Genomic DNA, 20,197 nt, shown 5'->3' on the forward strand with positions numbered 1-20,197 from the left:
AATACCTCCGCATACGGACAGGCCAGACCCAAAAGCATTCTTTGAGTGATCTCAGAGGTCACTCAGGGGTGGACCAAGACAGTTCGCTGCCTGAGGCAAGAGCAATACGAAGCCCCTTCATCTGCAAGTGGGTGCTCAGCACTCTCCGGCCATGCTGATGAGGCAGTGGCGGCGGCACACAAGCCCTCTCAGACTAGGCCACTGAAGCAGGCAGTGGTGGCAGGGATGTTCCTAGCTGGGGCAGAGGGGAAAGGAAAGAGGTGTGTCCCAGCGGGGTGAGGACCGGCGCTAACAGGGGGCACAGAATGGCACCAGTGGTGGTCATGGAGGGCTGGCATTCATCTCCCCTGACCACCCCACCCCCTGGCTTGATGCTACTGCCTCACTCTGCCTCATGGTAGGGCCGCTCCTGAGATCACTATAGAAACAAATAGAGAAGGCTTCATCTGTGGTGCACAGAGCTAAGACAGTATTCTGGGGGACACTGGGGATACCTCAGGAGAGGAGTTCTCATACTTGGGCTCCCAGGTATGGTTGAGCTCCCAGATGTTGTTCCACCATTTTGGATGGGGATGATAGTTGCTGTAGCCCAGCTCTCTATTATTTATTATTTCTTGTTTACACAGTCAGACAGGTGTTATTGACTGGTTTGTTTTATCCAGACATCGAGTCCTTCCCAAGGACCTGGGATGCCAGAATTTTATTGTCAATTGTTATAGATATTGTCGCAGAATATAGGCTGTTCCCAGTAAAGCTGCTTTTTGTAATTGGCTGATGGTGATTTCTGTGGCCTCTATGGTGCTGAGGTGCTCTTCAAGGTCTTTTGGGACTGCACCCAGGGCGCCAATTACCACTGGGATTATTTGGGTCTTTTTCTGCCACAGCCTTTCAATTTCAATTTCAATTTCAATTTGTATTTGGTGATTTTTTCTATTTCTTTTTCTTCCTATTCTGCTATCCCCTGGTATTGCTATGTCGATTATTTTCACTTGTTTTTCTTTCTTCTCGACTACAGTGATATCTGGTGTATTGTGTGGCAGATGTTTGTCTGTTTGTAGTCGGAAGTCCAATCATATTTTTGCATCTTCATTTTCTTCAACTTTTTCAATTTTATGGTCCCACCAATTTTTGGCTACAGGTAGCTTGTATTTTTTGCAGATGTTCCAGTGTATCATCCCTGCTACTTTGTCATGCCTTTGTTTGTAGTCAGTCTGTGCGATCTTTTTACAACAGCTGATTAGGTGGTCCACTGTTTCATCTGCTTCTTTACAAAGGTGGCACTTGCTGTTTGTGGTGGATTTTTTGACTTTTGCAATTATTGCATTTGTTCTTAGTGCCTGTTCATGTGCAGCCAGTATTAAACCCTCTGTTTCTTTCTTCAAGCTGCCATTCTTAAACCATTGCCAGGTCTTGGTGATGTCTGATTTTCCACTTATATTGTGCAAATATTGACCATGCAGTGGCTTATTTTTCCATTTTTCTGCTCGGTTCTTGACTTGTTCTTTCTTGTAGGCCTGCTTTGTTTCATTGGTGTTGAATAGTTTCACATTATTGACCATGATTTCTATATCGCCCTTCCAAAAATGGCTCAGGGCGGTTTAAACAGAGAGATAATAAATAAATAAGATGGCTCCCTGTCCCCAAAGGGCTCACATTCTAAAAAAACCCCCACAAGATAGACACCAGCAACAGCCACTGGAGGTCCTGTCCTGGGGGTGGATAGGGCCAGTTGCTCTCCCCCTGCTAAACAAAGAGAATCACCACGGTAAAAGGTGCCTCTTTGCCCAGTTAGCAGGGCTCTAGTCAATGAACTTTGCCACTTAGGAGAAGTTGGCAGTAATCCATCTAGTGACCATCACCTTACTCCCCAATATGGCCAACCAATGGTCTCTGGGCGGCTCCCAGGCATGGTTTAAAGGCAATAGTTCTCGCCCACTGCTCATCCCTGGGAACTGCTGTTCAGAGGTACCCTGCTTATTATCACAGAGGCTCCACTTATGGATCATGACTCTTGACCAGTCTATCCCCATCCATGTCTAGTTCATTTTGAAAGCCATCTTAGCCCATGGCCATCACCACATCTCGTTGTGGCACATGCTGTGAACTAATTCCATGTTGTATGAAATAACATGGAGAGCTGGTCTTAGGAACATAACACAGGAAGCTGCCATGTACTGAGTCAGACCCTTGGTCCATCTAGCTCAGTATTGTCTTCGCAGACTGGCAGTGGCTTCTCCAAAGTTGCAGGCAGGAGTTTCTCTCAGCCCTGTTTTGGAGAAGCCAGGGAGGGAACTGAAACCACCTGCTCTTCCCAGAGCGGCTCCATCCCCTGAGGGGAATATCTTCCAGTGCTCACATGTGGTCTCCCATTCAAACTGAACCAGGGCAGACTTTGCTTAGCTAAAGGGACAAGTCATGCTTGCTACCACAAGATCAGCTCTTCTCTTGTGGTAGCAAGCATGAACTGTCTCATATGTTAAGCAGGGTCCACCTTGGTTTGCATTTAAATGGGAGACTATGTGTGAGCACTGGAAGATCTCCCCCGAGGGGATGCGCCAGCTCTGGGAAGAGCACCTGCATGCTTGTATGAAAAAGGTTCCAAGTTCCCTCCAGATAGGGCTGAGAGAGACTCTTGTCTGCAAGCTTGGAGATGCTGCTGCCAGTCTGTGTAGACAATACTGAGCTAGATGGACCAAGGGTCTGACTTGCATAACATAACTTCCAATGTTCCTAATACTTTTGTTTGTCTGTCTTAAATCTATTGTCAGTCACTTTCATTGCATGATTCCGATTTGTAGTATGAGGGGGACAAAAGATTTTTCTCTATCCACTTTCTCCACACCAGACATAATTTAATAAACTTTTATCATGCTTCCTGCGCTGCTGTTGTTTCTACAAATGAAGAAGCATCCAACACTGTAGTCTTTCCTCACAGGAAATGTTCTCCAATCCCTTGAATATTTTGGTTGTCCTTTTCTGCACTTTTGCCAGCTCTACAACATCTTTTTTGGTTTGGGTTGGATCCAATTTGGGAGCAAATGCCATTGAGTTGGCCCTGGAGATACCCACACCACCGCCCTTTCTCCCTCACATGTACAGGGCAGAGTGTGTTCATGTCTCAATTCCAAAGGAGAAAGTGAAAATGTGTCCATGTAGTCTGTGCCCAAGAGTGACGGCATCTCTTCAAAAGAGGCTGATTCCACAGCAACCATTATCCAAATAACCCTCCTAGCTACAGGGTAATAGGTACCCAGCAACCAGCAATTTCCCCCAGACAGAAGCGAACCGTGTATTACTCTTGGTGTTTAATCTCATTTCTGCAAATTGGCAAACTGTCTGAATTTGCCGCTCTCCCCCCCCCTCTGCTTCCCAAACTGGCAGCGACTGCCTTGAAATGTGACCCATAAACGGAACAGATGCTGCGTGGCACCTGAAGGCATTTTTAGCCAGTTAAAAGGAAGCCTTTCTCTCTCTTTTCCTTCCAGACTGGAGGCATCCAGTTCTCTCTTGCCGCGCTGCCTCAGTGCCACTCTCCCAGGACAGAAGGCACTGAGATCTGAAAAGGCTGCAAAGGGGAAGAGCTTTGCTTTTTGGCCTGAATGGCAATGGAGATACAGGGAACTCGCTCACATAGTTTGCTGCAATAATGGCTACTGTGTAAGATGGCTTCCACAAATAACTACATATTGGTGAGAATAGATCTGTGAGAGTGGTGTAGTGGTTAGAGTGCTGGACTAGGACCAGGGAAACCTGAGTTCAAATCCCCATTCAGCCATGAGACTTGCTGGGTGACTCTGGGCCAGTCACTTCTCTCTCCGCCTAACCTACTTCACAGGGTTGTTGTGAGGAGAAACCTTAGTATGTAGTACACCGCTCTGGGCTTCTTGGAGGGAGAACAGGATATAAAATGTAAAATGAATGAATGAATGAATGAATGAATGAATGAACACACAAACAAACAGTTACTAGCCATAGCAGATAACTGGAGCCTCCATGTCCAGATGCACAGATGTACCATGTCCAGATGTACCTCTGAATGCCAGTTCCTGGGGATGAATAGTGCTTGAAGACTATAGCCTTCAAACCATGCTTGTGAACTTTCCCTGGCTGTGGCTTAATCCTGCCAGGATGCTGGGCCTTCTGACTGGAAGCCCTGAACCCCAAAGTGTAGGCTGTGCTTTCTCAGGGCTGCTGTATAGGTGTGAACACCTCACTTCACAAAACTATTTTGTTATGGGAACTGCACTTCAAACCACAAGCAGATCGTCATGCTGCTGCCTGTCAGTGTAGACAATTTTGTGCTAGATGGACACATTATTCTATTGTGTGACCTGGTATAAGGCATCCCTATATTCCTATAATTCCTATGTTCCTACAAGAACTTGGGGTCATCCAATGAACATGACTGGCAGGAGATTCAGGACAGAAAATAACTTCTTCACACGGCACATAATCTGGGGCATTTGCCACCTCAAAATGTGCAATGTGATGGTGACTAGGTCAGATGGCTTTGACCACTGTTCCCTCTAAGCGGTGTGCATGTGCTCGCACTCACAAGCTTTTGGATGTCCACTGAGGTTGAATCAGGAATGCCCCATTCTGAATGCAGGTGCACACACAGTGCCTTGATCCTGCCACCCAGACAAAACTCATTCCGCACAGAGATGAATAAAATTAGAGGGGCCATTGGCTTTGACACCTCCATCTCTAAATACCAGTTGCCACACGGGGGGAGGGGGAGAAGGCTAATGGTCTTCATCTCTTGCTTGTGGGCTTCCCAGAGGCATTAGTTTGGCCAGTCTGGGAAACAGAATGCTGGACTAGATAGGCCTTGGCTCTGACTCCGCAGGACTTTACTTTCTTAATGTTTTGCATACATGATCTGTTTTCTTCCACTGAGCCGTGTGGGGCTTGCAGAGATAAAGGGAGGGGAGGGGAGAGGAAGCAGAAGCACTCTGCTTCCAGTTTCAAGCTTTTCTGTACCACCTGAGCGCAAGGGCCAACATCCTTCCTGACTACGGCTGCATGCACGCTCTGGGAAGAAGCACCTGTGCTGAAGAAGTCGTCCTGACTACTGCAACATGGGGACTCGTGCAGGGATGAAAAGTCAACCCACCTTCCTTCCCTCCAGGTGCGCCCTGTGCCACCCAAGAATATGTCTCTGGGGGACATGTTCAGAATCATAGGAACATTGGAAGCTGCCGTATACTGAGTCAGACCCTTGGTCCATCTAGCTCAGTATTGTCTACACAGACTGGCAGCAGCTTCTCCAAGCTTGCAGGCAGGAATCTCTCTCAGCTCTATCTTGGAGAAGCTGCCAGGGAGGGAACTTGGAACCTAGATGCTCTTCCCAGAGTGGCTCCATCCCCTGAGGGGAAGATCTTTCAGTGCTCACACTTCTAGTCTCCCATTCATATGCAACCAGAGCAGACCCTGCTTAGCTAAGGGGACAAGTCATGCTTGCTACCCACAAGACCAGTTCTCTGGCGTCTTTGGTGTTTTGGGGTTTTGGTGTTTTTGAGTGATGCCGGACTCTTCTGGGAGAAGGGGAGGTCAGCGTGATTGCCACAGCTGAGTGAGTAGAAACTGCTGGATACTGTGGGTAGGTGCATCTTACGTAGTGCACATGTAGCTGTGGAGTTCTGCCTGGGACCCAGGCAGGGCCAACACACCCCTCCTTGCCCCTGCTGGCGGCAGACGTGGGAAACCCGGCAGTGTCGGCCATGACGGTGGCAGGAATGCTTGGTGCAGAGCCTCTGAATGGGGAGGGGATGGAGGGGCAGGGTAGGGGCCGGCAGGATGTGGCTGGTCTCGCAAGAGCTGGACGTCTCATGAGACAGGATTTCGGACTCCCATGAGACTTGCACCGACTGTCAGGACCTATTCAATCCTCTGTCCAACGAGGAGACAGACCTGGAGAACGAGGGAGAATGACGATCCGCTGGGCAAGCAACTGGGTATCTTAAGGAGGAGCAGGAAAAAGAGGAGATGGGGAGACCGGTGCGGCTTAACTGCCCTGCTCCTCTCGCAAAACTCCGCCCCCCTGCTGAAGCCTCTGAGGGAAAGACCCTGGCCAGACAGACCAGGGAGGAAGGACCCCACAGCAGCCTGCGTCAGAATGTCGGCCGTTCTCCCTGCATTCCCGAGCATCTGAAGTCCCACCCCAGAGTCCCACCGTTCCAGACTCACCAGCAGCTCGGCACAGCTCCCAGAGCTGCTTAATAGGACAGCATGATGTACCAAGGGCGCATTCCTTCTGGCTGGCTGCTCTAAACCTCCCTCTAATCAACTTGCCGTCAGGAATAGCAAGCAGGCGCAACTGGGAGGCAGACAAGCAGATGTGTCTTGGCCCTCGTTGTGCTGGGAACAGAGCAAGGAAGCATCTGGAAGAGATCTGTCTTCCAACGTGCAGGCGTCCCGGAGAGGCTGTGGGCCGAGCTGAACTGCTCAGTGTTAATTAACAAGCACGGTCCCCGTTTGCTTTTCTTCCCGTATCATGAGGGCAAAGCTCAAGTCTGCTCTCGTCTCGGGTCTGAGCCCTGGAGGGCTCAGGCTTGATTCAAAAGTAGCCCTTCTCACCAGGGGATGCATGGATGGGAGCCCAGACTGTCCCTGCCTGTGGTCAGAACAGCTGGCAGGGGCCAAAAAGGTTGGGAGGGCTTGCAGCTCTGTGGCGGAGCACATGCTTTGCAAGCATAAGATCCCCGATTCAATCCCAAGCATCGCTAAGGAAGACCCTGGAGTCCTGCTGCTTCCATTCCGTGCAGGCTGCGCTGAGCGAAACAGAGCAATGGCCAGACTCAGGAGAAGGCCATTTCATAGGTATGGGGGAGCGGCTTATTGTCCTAGGCTGCTGGTACCTCTCTCCAGTGCTTGAGCGATAGGTGTCATTCAATGGGCTTTAGTTGCTATTTTTGGAAGACCACAGCAAGATGCACGATTTCACTAGGACTGGAGAGAGTCAGGGGCTTGTGGATTTCATTAAGGCACCACCACAATTTGTTCCTTTCCACACAACGCATAATCAACTTGTGGAATTCTCTGCCACAAGATGTGGTGACAGCCAACAGCCTGGATGGCTTTAGGCAGGGTTTAGATAAATTCAGGGAGGACCGGTCTATCAATGGCTACTAGTCTGAGGTATAGGCCAGCCTCAGAGGAAAGATGCCTCTCAATACCAGTTGCAGAGGAGCAACAGCAGGAGAGAGAGCATGCCCACACCTCTTGTCTGTGGGCTTCCAAGGGGCATCTGGTGGGCCACTGGGGGAAACAGGATGCTGGACTAGATGGGGCTCCTTGAGCCTGACCCAGCAGGGCTGTTCTTATGTTCTTATAACCCTCTCAGCAGCTGTCGCTCTCCTTTAGAATCAGTGTGAAGGCGAGTCAATGTGATGTAATGGCTAGAGTATCAGAGTAGTACTGAGGAGGACTGGGTTCGAATCCCCACCTAGCCATGGAGCTCACTGAGCCAGTAGTGCTCTTTGGGTCTAGCCTCCTTCACAGATTTGTTGTGAGGATAAAATGGTGGGAGGGAGTTGCATAGGCCTGAGCTCTTTTAAAACAACAAACCCAAAACAAAATAGTGGTGTGTAAATGCCATGAAATGGTAATAAAACCTGCAAGCCGACGTCCAGACTAAAGTAGCACGGGTGCTGCTAGTGCTATGCTGGTGCTGTGGGGAAGGAGTGATTTTCGCCAATCCCACCTTTCCCAAGAAAGCCCTCCTTATGGCCGCGAAGTAGGTCACTGACAGTTGGGAAGCCCTCAGGGCAGCCAGATGGAGAAGAGCACAGGTCTCGTGTACCTTTAAGAGATCCAGGAGAGGGAATTTCAGCAGGTGCCGTTCTCCTTTCCCTGCCTAACAAGCTGCACCTGCATGAATTGCCCCCTTTGCTAAGCAGGCCCCCCTGGTTTGCATTTGAATGGGAGACCAGAAGTGTGAGCACGGTAAAATATTCCCCTCAGGGGATGGAGCCGCTCTGGGAAGAGCAGAAGGTTCCAAGTTCCCTCCCTGGCAGCATCTCCAAGATAGGGTTGAGAGAGATTCCTGCCTCCAACCTTGGAGAAGCCGCTGCCAGTCTGTGAAGACAATAAATACTGAGCTCTGTGGAGCAAAGGTCTCACTCGGCAGAAGGCAGCTCCCTATGTCCTTAATGAAAGTCACCCTTTCTCCATAGCACCAATGCTGCTGATTGTGGCCACTGTTTTTCACTGGCTCTAGCAGCAGCCTCACTATGAGGGAAAGAGATTTAGCTTTCTCTTGCACATGCTAAGGCCAAGCGAGATGCAACAGCTGAGTGGGGGAAGGTGGGAAGCCATATTTGTTCTTCCATGATGGCAGACATTTCCCACAATTAAACGGAGCTGAGGGGATCTACAGGTGAAACTCGGAAAATTAGAATATCGTGCAAAAGTCCATTAATTTCAGTAATGCAAATTAAAAGGTGAAACTGATATATGAGACAGACGCATTACATGCAAAGCGAGATAAGTCAAGCCTTAATTTGTTATAATTGTGATGATCATGGCGTACAGCTCATGAAAACCCCCAAATCCACAATCTCAGAAAATTAGAATATTACATGGAACCAAGAAGACAAGGATTGAAGAAAAGAACAATATCGGACCTCTGAAAAGTATACAGTATACTGTGCTTGATTGGCCAGCAAACTCGCCTGACCTGACCCCATAGAGAATCTATGGGGCATTGCCAAGAGAAGGATGAGAGACATGAGACCAAGCAATGCAGAAGATCTGAAGGCCGCTAATGAAGCATCCTGGTCTTCCATAACACCTCATCAGTACCACAGGCTGATAGCATCCATGCCACGCCGCATTGAGGCAGTAATTGCTGCAAAAGGGGCCCAAACCAAGTACTGAATACATATGCATGCTTATACTTTTCAGATGTCCGATATTGTTCTTTTCTTCAATCCTTGTCTTCTTGGTTCCATGTAATATTCTAATTTTCTGAGATTGTGGATTTGGGGTTTTCATGAGCTGTACGCCATGATCATCACAATTATAACCAATTAAGGCTTGACTTATCTCGCTTTGCATGTAATGCGTCTGTCTCATATATCAGTTTCACCTTTTAATTTGCATTACTGAAATTAATGGACTTTTGCACAATATTCTAATTTTCCAAGTTTCACCTGTATATAATCCTCCCCTGAGCTTCCTTGCTGTGGGCAAGGGGATTCTGTGGGTTTTTTGTTTTTGTAAGGAAGAACATGTCTGCTACGGATGACACCATGTACACCCATGGAATTAATTCCTTATATACATGAATCTGGAGCACGTGTGGAAGGGCCATTTGGATGAAGAGTTGCCCCCCGTGATAAACAGATGTGACAGGAAGGCAGCAGAACGTCTGGGGAGGACATTCCAACCCCTCCAAATTGGGGGAATGGACAACAAAATGTGGTTCAATGTAAGTAAATGTAAACTGATGCATATTCGGGCAAAAAATCCCAACTTCACATATGTACTGATTGGGTCTGCGCTGTCAGTGATTGACCAGGGAAGAGATCTGCGGTTTGTGGTGGAGAGCTCATTGAAAGTGTCGACTCAGTGTGTGGCAGCTGTGAAAAAGGCCAATTCCATGCTAGGGTCAATAGGAAGGGGACTGAAAATAAAACGGCTAATATTATAATGCCCTCATACAAATTTATGGTGTGGCTACATCTGGAGTACTGTGTACAGTTTTGGTCACCATATCTTAAGAAGGATATTGTAGAACTGGAAAAGGTGCAGAAGAGGCCCACCAATACGATTAGGGGCCTGGAGCACCTTCCTTATGAGGCTAGGCTACAGTATCTGGGGCTCTTTACTTGGGAAAAGAGATGACTAAGGGGAGACCTGATTGAGGTGTGTAAAATTGTGCATGGAATGGAGAGAGTGGACAGAGGTAAATTTGTCTTCCTCTCTCCCAACACTAGAACCAGGGGTTATCCCATGAAATTTTAGGACCAACAAGAGGAAGTACTTTCCACACACAATGCATAATATCTACAGAATTCTTTGCCATGGGATGTGGAGATGGCCACCAGCTTGGATGGCTTTAAAAGGGGCTTAGACAAATTCATGGAGGACAGAGCTATCGATGGCTACTAGTCTGGTGGCTATAGGCCCCTTCCAGCTTCAGAGGCAGGATACTTCTAAATACCAGTTGCAGGGGAGCTACAGCAGGAGACAGGGCATGCCCTCACCTCTTGCCGGTGGGCTTCCCAGAGGAATCTGGTGGGCCACTGTGTGAAACAGGATGCTGAACTAGATAGGCTTCCTTGGGCCTGATCCAGCAGGGCTCTTCTGATGTTCCTAACGGCACCAAACGAGGCACAGCTGCTTCTGGTTCCTGGCAGCCCAACTGCCCCGGTTTCTCTCATAGCACCCCATCCCCACATTAATGAGAGCCTCCCTGCTTGCAGGCTGGCTAGCATGAGCTAAGCCTGCCCAGCTCTACCTGATGAATGGCCAGTAGGCAGGCAACACAGCTTTTGTTAATGCAGGGAGGGATAGGAGGAAGAGGAGCAACTGGGCTGCCTGGGAATCAGAGGCTGCCGTGCCTCATTTGGTGCTCCCATCCTCCGGCTCATTAGGATGAGCCGCCGCTGCTGCTTCTTAATCGCGTGATCAGGGACAGTATTGTCCGAACTGGCCCAGTGAGAATTACCCAATGGACAGAACATTATGCAACCAATTTCACTTTGTGGAGTAAGCCATGAGAATCAATAAGGCCTTGGTTTTCCCCTTTCAGAGCAAGCCCAGTGGTGAGTCTTATGTGCCCCATCTTCCCACCTTCCTACCTGGGAGCCTTCAGTTCCTGGCTGCTGAAGGAGTTTAACGGTCTTTCCTCCCGCCGACCTCTGACTTCTCCCATCATGCCAGGTCAAGCTGCTGCCCGAATTCCTCTGCAGGCGGTAGTTGAGGTTTTCAGCTGACACAGTGTGTTCTAGAAGGTTCTGGCAGAAGTTAAAATGAGCAGCAGCGGCAGCTGTAGGGAGGGAAAAGATTTTTATTCATTTATCTTAACATGTTCCAGGATACCTTCCAGTAAAACTATTAGGGTGGCAATAAAAATAAATAATAAAACATATTTTAAAGCTACCATTAATCAAAGCACAGAACATAAAAATGAGGCAGCAATCAAATTCCATGAAATTCAGCATGAATTCATGATGGGAAACCCCCTGATGCTGGGAGGCTTGTTGTAGCCTCCCAGTTGGGGGCCTACTCATGAGTTGCTGCAGTGCGGAGCTGCGCCATGGTGACACATGATCTGGAAAATGGGGTTAGCAGAGTACGTATTCTGCTAACCTCATTTGGGGGTTGCATTTAAGGTGGCTTGCTGCTGGGAACTGCATGGCTCCTGTTGCAGCACATGGCCCGCCGAAACTGGGCTGGGCTCCCTCAGCCTGGTTTTGGCAGGTTGTGAGAACAGCCTCTTAGAGTCCTTGATGATCACCTTTAGCAACTCTGGCTTTTCTTTAGTTAAGCCTCAGATCTTGTTTCCCCCCCAGTTCTCAGTGATTTCAGCTCTCCAGAGATTACACTACTCTGCCAGTGATTAAACAGCTCTGTGGTCTCTCTCCAAATTCCAAAATGAACTGCCTTGTTCTCCAGGACCAACACACAAACTCTTCTTCTGATTACCTGACTGAATACAACTCTATTCCAGCTCTCCAACATGTAATTCTTGGACTCTGTTCTTAAACTGAATTCTGGCTTCTTCAGAATTGAAGGCAATTCTTTCTGACTTCTTCTTTGGACTCTGACTTCGAACTCCAACTCTTGTCTCACTCAGACTCCAACTTCAACCCACCAACTCATTGAACAACCTTTTTATATATACACAATTTTTGCTCCAACAGTTTAAGCAACCCAATCAGTGTAACTCAAAGTTCTCTCTATTTTTCAAAACTTCCCTTCTCTCCAAAACCAAACTGTCAAACTGATATTCTCCAAGTGAAACTAAATGTACAGTACAGCAGGCATGAACTCCTGACCCTTCCAGTTTTCTTTGCAAGGCAAGTTGTTGTTGTTAATAATTTGATTTTTATACCACCCTTCCAAAAATGGCTCAGGGCGGTTTACACAGAGAAATAACAAGCAAATCAGATGGATCCCTGTCTCCAAAGGGCTCACATTCTAAAAAGAAACATAAGACAGACACCAGCAACAGTCACTGGAAGTCCTGTGCTGGGGGTAGATAGGGCCAGTTACTCTCCCCCTGCTAAATAAAGAGAATTACCACGGTAAAAGGTGCCTCTTTACCCAGTTAGCAGGTGCAAAGTTACACATACGATTCTATTTACAAAAAGAAGAGTTTTTGGAATATCAGTGCAACAACAAAAAGAGGTTTGAGTCTCATCCCTTCACACTTGCATTGAAGCCCCCTAGAGGGGGCTTACATCAGCAGTGGGGGAAGCAGAATCCCAGACCACTCATTTGGTCTGATGATGGCTGCCATTTATTTTTTTACTACCAATGCAATGGCTTCTCCTCCACTGCTGCCTTTCCCACAACCCCTCACAGTCACAAAGATTTGGGGAAGGCTTCTCTTGGTGGGGGCAATGGCTTGAAGCCCTTCCCAGCAGCCGCCATATTTTTTGACTGTTGCCTTGCCTCTTTTTCATCCCCAGGATATGAGATCCTGCCTGCAATCTTATGCCCTCTTACGCTGCAAGAAGTCCAGCTGATCTCTGTAGTCTTACTTCTCCTCAAAAGGCAAAAGGAGGGACATTTCTCTATCAGAAACAAGTACCAGAAAATAGGGGTTTTCGCTAGGAAACAGGGACTGCTGGAATGTATCCTACTTTATTGAGTTAGTTCCACCCACACTTCACCTCAAGATCTATTAGTGTAATATTGTGCTTTTAGAGTACTCAAGAGCCCCATCCAGTCATTTAGAAACTGCAGGTGTGCTGCTGCAGGCTGTATTCATCTGGTACAGCCAGCCTCGCAATCACGGAATCGATCCAGCCTCGCAGTCACGGAAGCGCCAGCCATCATTCTTAGGGAGCTTCCCTATTCAGACAAACCCCACTGTAAGCATGAGCAGCGGGGAGTGAGGCTGAAGGGCAGGCCGAGGGCGGGACTTCTTACCCATCCATTCCACTGTACATTTTTATTTATTTAATTTATGTATTATTAAATTTTTATACCACCCTTCCAAAAGGCTCAGGTTACATTGTTGCAGCAGCATGGTTTTAAACATATGAATGAGGCTACAGTGTTCCTCATACACTTGCTCAGCATGCTTTACCAGGGCACTTTCCAGATTAGCCACTCAACAGCGGCCAAATGCTTCCATTCAGGCAAACCGCATTCAAAACATAAATAGCAAAGTGCCCAGCAGGGGAGCAATCTCACGAAAACCAACAACCCAAAAAACCAGCAACTTCTTTACGCCGGATATACGACGTCATAGCACTATATTGCAGCGATTAGATTTGAAATAGGGCATTGGAAATGTGAACGGCACCCTGCTGTCCGCATAGAGATTGCAGTGTCACAATGCAGGAAGTTTGGAAGCACACGTCAGAGATACGCCGTGACCCCGTTGCAGGGTCTAATCTGGAAAGTGCCCAGGCCTTTCAGTCAGCTGCCAAGGGCATCCAAGTCCTCAGAGGGCCCACTGCCCATCTCTGAAGCATCCACCTTTGTGAGGCAACAGAATGATTCTTTTGGCCAGGGGAATGGCACTGTCATGGCCCCCTCACAACGGAGGGCACAATGGAGTGTGACTCTTTTGTGCTCCTTGGCTAGTGCCAGGGCTGGTGCCATCACAACCTAGGAGGGCAGGAAATCTATCCCACACCCCACGGTGAACCCCAACAAGGAATGAAGGGAGGTGGAATGTGGATAAAAGCCTTATTTTTACAACAGTCCTGCAAGGCAGGCCAGTATTTTTATCCCCATTGCGGACAAAATACAATCCACTTATAACAAAGAGTAAGGAAGAACATCACAAAACTTTGATTTCCAAAAAGCAATAGATTAAAACAAACAAACAAACAAAAACAGCTGCACAAATGTGCCTGCTTTTTCATTCATTTCTGATCTTCTAAAACATATTAATTCTGCAAGTAACACAGTGTTCCAAATAGGTTTATACCAGTCTATTAATGAGGGACGATGTGGAGATTTCCTGTGAGATAAAGTAGTGTAGGCCGTACTGAGCTAGATGGGCCAATGGCCTGACACAGTCTAAGGCAGCTTCCTATGTGCCTATGATAAACAAAATGCCAACTCTGAATCATCCTCTAATAACACCCTTAATATTTATAGATTTATTACAATTTTATCCTACTCTTCCCTTCTTCCAAGGAACTGGAATTACAGAGCAATGTACAAGGTTCAAACCCCATCCCCTCATTTTTATCCTCACAACAACCCTGTAAAGTAGGTTAGGCTGAGAGGGAGTGACTGGCCCAGAGCCAGCCAGTGAGCTTTCATGGCTGTGTGGGGATTTGAACCTGGGTCTCCCCCAGTCTGACACTTTAACCACAACACCAATCAAACCAGGTACAGTACATAACCCATTCTTAATGCTATGCTAAGCAACAAAACAAACAATACCAAGAGAATCAGGGTAATGCACAGCTTGATCCTCAATTTACTCTGGAGTAAATTCCATGGAGGTTCAAGGCACTTATTTCCAGGTAACCATGCCCACAGTCTTGTATCATATAAGTCTTTGTGGGCAGGGCACAGAACCTTTCCACTGTGGTCAACCCAGCCCTACCAAAGAGAACCTCTCTCTGCTTTTCACTCAACTGGCCTGCCAATTCGCCCCTAGCAATTTAGATGCAATGCAATTAAACTTTATGTCCTAGCAATTAAAAGCTTTATTGGAGAGGAGTATAAACAGGCAATGGGGCAGGGAATGCTTACAAGAAGTGGCTGAAAGGGATAGGATGGGCAATCAAGTGCAGTAGTTGGTTGCCAGGGTGAAGGGTCTCCTACAACCTAGCCTGAATATTTACACTAGCCACACAATATTTTTTAATCTTTATTTTTTTTATTTATTCAATTTCTATACAGCCCTTCCAAAAATGGCTCAGGGCGGTTTACATTAAAACAAAACAATTAAAATCAATTAACAGTTAAAAACAGAGACTATAAAACACTGTAAAAGAATTAGCAATTAAAACATTCAACAGTTTAAAAACCCTGGAAAACCAGGTTACAGCAGATTAAAAACATTTACAATTTTAAAACCCTGGAAGGCCAGGCCAAAGAGACAGGTTTTGAGGGCTCTCCTGAAGGCTAATAATGAATGGCACAGTGGGGAAATAACTTGCCTAGAGAGCAAGAGGTTGCCAGTTTGAATCCCCGCTGGTACTATGTTTCCCAGACTATGGGAAACACCAATATCGGGCAGCAGCGATATAGGAAGATGCTGAAATGCATCATCTCACACTGCGTGGGAGGAGGCAATGGGAAACCCCTCCTATATTTTACCAAAGACAACCACAGGGCTCTGTGGGTGCCAGGAGTCGACACCGACTCGATGGCACACTTTACCTTTAGTATTAGCCTGGTGGTTTCCCTCTGTGCTCCGGGTCCGCCCTCTGCATGTGGCAAAGTCATTATAAGCCACTTCTATTGCACTTTTCCATATACAGTGGTCCCTCTACTTACGAAATTAATCCGTTCCGAATGCACATTTGTAAGTCGAAAAGTTCGTAAGTCGAAAAGCGGTTTCCCATAGGAATGCATTGGGAACGGATTAATGCGTTCCGGAGCCTAGAAAAAAGACCCAGACCCCCAGTAAGGCTTGCAAACTGCACAGGAACATTTCTTTTCAAGAATAAACAGGCAGTAAACAGGCAGGCAAGTCAAGGAAACCGCATGTAAAATTCGTAAGTCGAGGAAACTCCATCTAAAAATTTGTAAGTCGAAAAAACCGCATCTAAAACCGGATCTAAAACTGCCGTTTGTAACTCGAAAAATACTTATGTCGAGTAGTTCGTAAGTCGAGGGACCACTGTACAAAGCATTTTACAATTTGTCTCTCATTTAGCCAATCCAGAGCTTGAGGTAATTATTGCGGAATTCTTATCCTGAGACAAACCCTTTCTGCATTAAACCCAACAAATCATAAGAAAGCACAGCATTCAGATAGCAAATGTGGTTTGCAAGTCAAGATCCAGCCTCAGAAATGCATGTTCCTCCACCTCACCCCCGCCCCCACTCCGTGGCATGATTTCCCCCTCTCTTCCCTTCTTGGCTATTTGTGACTTTTATTGGAACCTAGTATTTATGTCCAATATCAACTTCCAGTTCTCATGTTAACACAGTATATTGGTATTGTATATTAAATGTTTTTTTAAAAACCTTTTGCAAACTTGAGATTTTACTTTACTGTGTTTTAATATTTCCAGATTATTATTTGAATAATTGCATTGATTTGTCTGCCAGAGAACTCCAGCATGCCTGTCCTGGGACCCTGTGCACTGCAGAGGGCTCTGTAGGTTGTGGGGGGGACTCTAATGGATGGATATGGGGCTGTTGAGACACAACTTGAGTGAATTGAGTGCGCCCTGTGCACTACACAGGAAGACAGATCCTGGTGAAGAAGCGGTCTTCCAGGAAAGCTTGCCCACCCTTAAAGATTTTAGGCCCATTCACACGTTATGTTCAACACTCATACAATGAGTGTACAGTATAGACAAGTACAGTCATTCACACGTTATGCTGAACCCAGGTACAGAAGTGCCCTTCCTACCTATACCATGCATCTGAAAGGCCTGTATCGAGTTTCACTTTTAAAATGAACCCAGGTACAGTCATTCACACAAACACATGTACGAGTGCAGAGAATCTGTATACACTCATACAGCACAACGTCTGAATTGGGCTCTTTTCTTTAAAGAATTCCTGACAAGGAACCCTAAAGTAACTGACAGCCTAAAGTTGATGGTCTTTGTGGCTATCAGCAGGGACGGCCCAATGTATTGCGGTGCCCGGTGCCAAACGTGAAATTGCCTCATGAGCCGAGTAGTAGCCAGCCTCCTTTCGGACCTGACCACTGCAAGCTTTGGAAGAGGTGCAGGGAAGCGCCTGCTCTTCTCCTCCCATGGCTCTTACAAGAAGTGTCAGCAGCTGAGCAAAGAGGTGGCTTTTAAAGTGAAGATGCTCTTTATTTTTTATTTATTTATTGTTAAATTTATATACTGCCTTTCATTAAAAACAATCCCAAGGCGGTTTATATTTAGCAGGGGAAGAGAAACTGGCCCTATCCAGCCCCAGCAGAGAGATCCTCCAGTGGCTGTTGCTGGTGTTTCCACTGTATTTCTTTTTAGACTATGAGCCCTCTGGGGACTGGGAACCAGCTTGTCTACAGCTTCTATATCTATAATTCTCTAAGGCATAACTGGATGCCTCTAATGGCGCAGCGGGGAAATTACTTGCCTAGCAAGCCAGAGGTTGCCGGTTCGAATCCCTGCTGGTCTGTTTCCTAGACTATGGGAGACACCTATATCAGGCAGCAGCAATATAGGAAGATGCTGAACAACAACTTGAAATGGAGGAGGAGAAAGGGAGAACTAGGGGCGCAGATGCTCTGAGCTTGGGTCAGCTCGTTTATAATATTTCTTTCTTTCTTTCTTTCTTTCTTTCTTTCTTTCTTTCTTTCTTTCTTTCTAAAGCACTTTGAGAACTTTTGTTGAAAAGTGGTACATGAATATTTGTAGTAGTGATGGTGGTTGTGGTAGTAGTAGTAAAGAGGTGTTCCTGCTAGTCTTGTGGTAGCAAGCATGAATTGTTCTCCTTGCTGAGCAGAGTGCACCCTGGTTTGCATTTGAATGGGAGATTACAAACCTCTCCTCACAAGCAGGGAGAAGGGCTCACGGGTGGGCTGCGGGAAAGGTGGGTTAAACCTACCTTCCCTGCAGATGAGCATCTCCCCTTCCCTGGGTGGGCGGATCATTGCATGGTGCCTTTTCTCCTTAACCCGAACCACTTCCAATATTGGAGTCAAGCCGAGAGAGGTAACAGAATGTGTGGGAGGTAAGGAGGGAGAGGAGAAGAGGATTCAACTTCTCTCATGTGCACACAAAGGGTCCCCTCACTTTATACATGAACGAGGAGGGCACATTAAGACACAAACATGGCAGCCCCTCATATCTACTTTGGTTCTCAGATTCCACCGCAGTTCTTGAGTTCTGTATTAACTAGCTGCTGCCAGAAGGTTGCACACATGCCATGCAACTCATATGCAGCTATTGGTTCCCCCTCTCCCCACTTAAAAATGTCCTATTTATTTTGTGAAATAAAAGAGAGAGGGAGAGAGAGAAGCTGCAATTGAATATCTACAGGTTACTCACCTGTAACGTTGGTTCTTCTAGTGGTCACCTGTCCTTTTACACAAATGGGCTCTGCGCCTGCTCAGAGACCTCGTCGGAATCTAACAAGCTCAATTCTCCTGCTTGGGGCAGGAACTTCGCCCCCAGCCGCTATATGCGGCTGCGCCACTCCTCATCTCCTCAGTCAGGGAGTCCAGCATCAGTGAACCCCACGAGGACGACGGGAGGGCATGTAGAACCTGCAGTTCTTCAACGTGGTCTCTGTCTTTTACACTAATGGGCACATCACAATCTAGCACCCAAGGTGGAGGGAATACAGAAACAAATGTAATCTGACAGAATCATGTATTGCAACAAATATATCAACTGAAAATCAATTGTAGGACCCTCCTGCCAAATACAGCATTGTTCCGTGCCCTGGCATCAAGAGCATAATGATGGATAAATGAATGGGGCAAAGCCCAGGTAGCTGCCTTGACATGTAGTGTCCAACGGGACTGCACGATCAAAGGCCACAGAGGCCGCCACAGACCTAACTGAGTGCACCTTAATGGTTGCAGGCAACTGTTTACGAGCCAACTGATAACAAAGCTCAATTGTGGAAACTATCCAACATGGACTGGGCCAACACTGCATGTGCCACACACCAATGCCAAAGGTCCACAGACAAGAACAGAAGGCTTCTCGAAGACGTGCCACCTTGATGATTGACATAGGCTTTCGCCATTGCATTGTCTGTTTGTATCATCACTGAGTGACCTCCAATTATGGGCAAGAAGCCCTTGAGAGCGTTGAAAATGGCTAACAGCTCCAAATAATTGATATGATAGGTCCTTTCCTTGGGGGACCAATGACCACTCAGGCGAAACCCTTCTAGGTGAGCCCCACAACTGAGCTCCAAAGCGTCCGTCGGGATCACCCATCAGAACGAGGAGCCTGGAAGGGGGCACTGATGCTCAGGTGTCGAAACTCTGTCCACCACTCTGCCATTGCTCATACCCAGCGAGGATGGCCTGGATCCCGAGGGGGATCGAAACGTCCAGAAACCATCTTTGAACAATATGCATGCAAAGTCACGTTTAGGGCAGTACGTAAGTAGTAGCTGCCATGTGGCCCAATAAGTGCTGTACCGATCGCATGGTCTACGGGCCACCTGCTAGGAAGTCTATGGCCAGCCTCCTGAGAGTACATATGTGGGCATTAAGGAAGGAAAACCCTTTCTAGAAACATGCTGAATATCAGCCCTATGAACTGTATCCTGCGGGTCAGTTCCAACTGCGATTTGTTGAAATTGATCTGGACCCCCAAACCCTGCAGGGTATCTATGACCAACCCTAAGGCGTCCAGCACCACCCGTCTGGTGCACGCTAAGACCAGCCAATCGTCCAGGTACGGCAGCACCTGCAACTCTCTCTCCTGCAGGAAAGCCACCACCGGGGCCAGGAATTTCGCAAAAACCCTTGGCGCCATCGTGAGACCAAACGGCAAGGCTTTGAATTGATAGGGGATCCCCCCGATCTGAAAACACAGGAAGCGCCGATGTTGAGGACATATCGAGACATGGTAATATGCATCTTTTAAGTCTAGAGAGACCATCCACATGTCCTTCTCCAAGATGGTCACAGGGCCAGACTGGGGGCACTGAGAGGGTGGTGGAATGTATGTGGGGAGGGGCCAGGTTTTAAGCATAATGGGTAATTAAGGGTGGGAGCTGGGGCGCAGGGGTGGGGTGGGGCACACCAGGTGGGGTGGAGTGCACACCAGGAATATGCCCTGTTGCCCTAAGGGCAGTCTGAGCCTACTTCTCACGACCAATCGGAAGGAGAGGAGGTGGGGCTCTCTGGACAGGGAGAGGGGGAAAGGGGAGCTGGGCAGCTGGCGCA

General features: G+C 47.5%; 1 protein-coding gene across 3 annotated transcripts in view; it reads right to left on the minus strand.

Annotated features, from left to right (window-relative positions):
* Positions 1-20,197, minus strand: part of SAMD10 (sterile alpha motif domain containing 10) — a 77,065-nt gene that overhangs the window by 25,121 nt on the left and 31,747 nt on the right. For all 3 annotated transcript variants that reach the window (XM_053250936.1, XM_053250938.1, XM_053250937.1), the window contains exon 2: positions 10,809-10,996. In XM_053250936.1, the coding sequence (XP_053106911.1) occupies positions 10,809-10,996 (188 nt within the window). The remainder of the gene's footprint in view (positions 1-10,808; positions 10,997-20,197) is intronic.

This window comes from Hemicordylus capensis, chromosome 4 (genome assembly GCF_027244095.1).
Source record: "Hemicordylus capensis ecotype Gifberg chromosome 4, rHemCap1.1.pri, whole genome shotgun sequence".
Classification (NCBI taxonomy): domain Eukaryota; kingdom Metazoa; phylum Chordata; class Lepidosauria; order Squamata; family Cordylidae; genus Hemicordylus; species Hemicordylus capensis.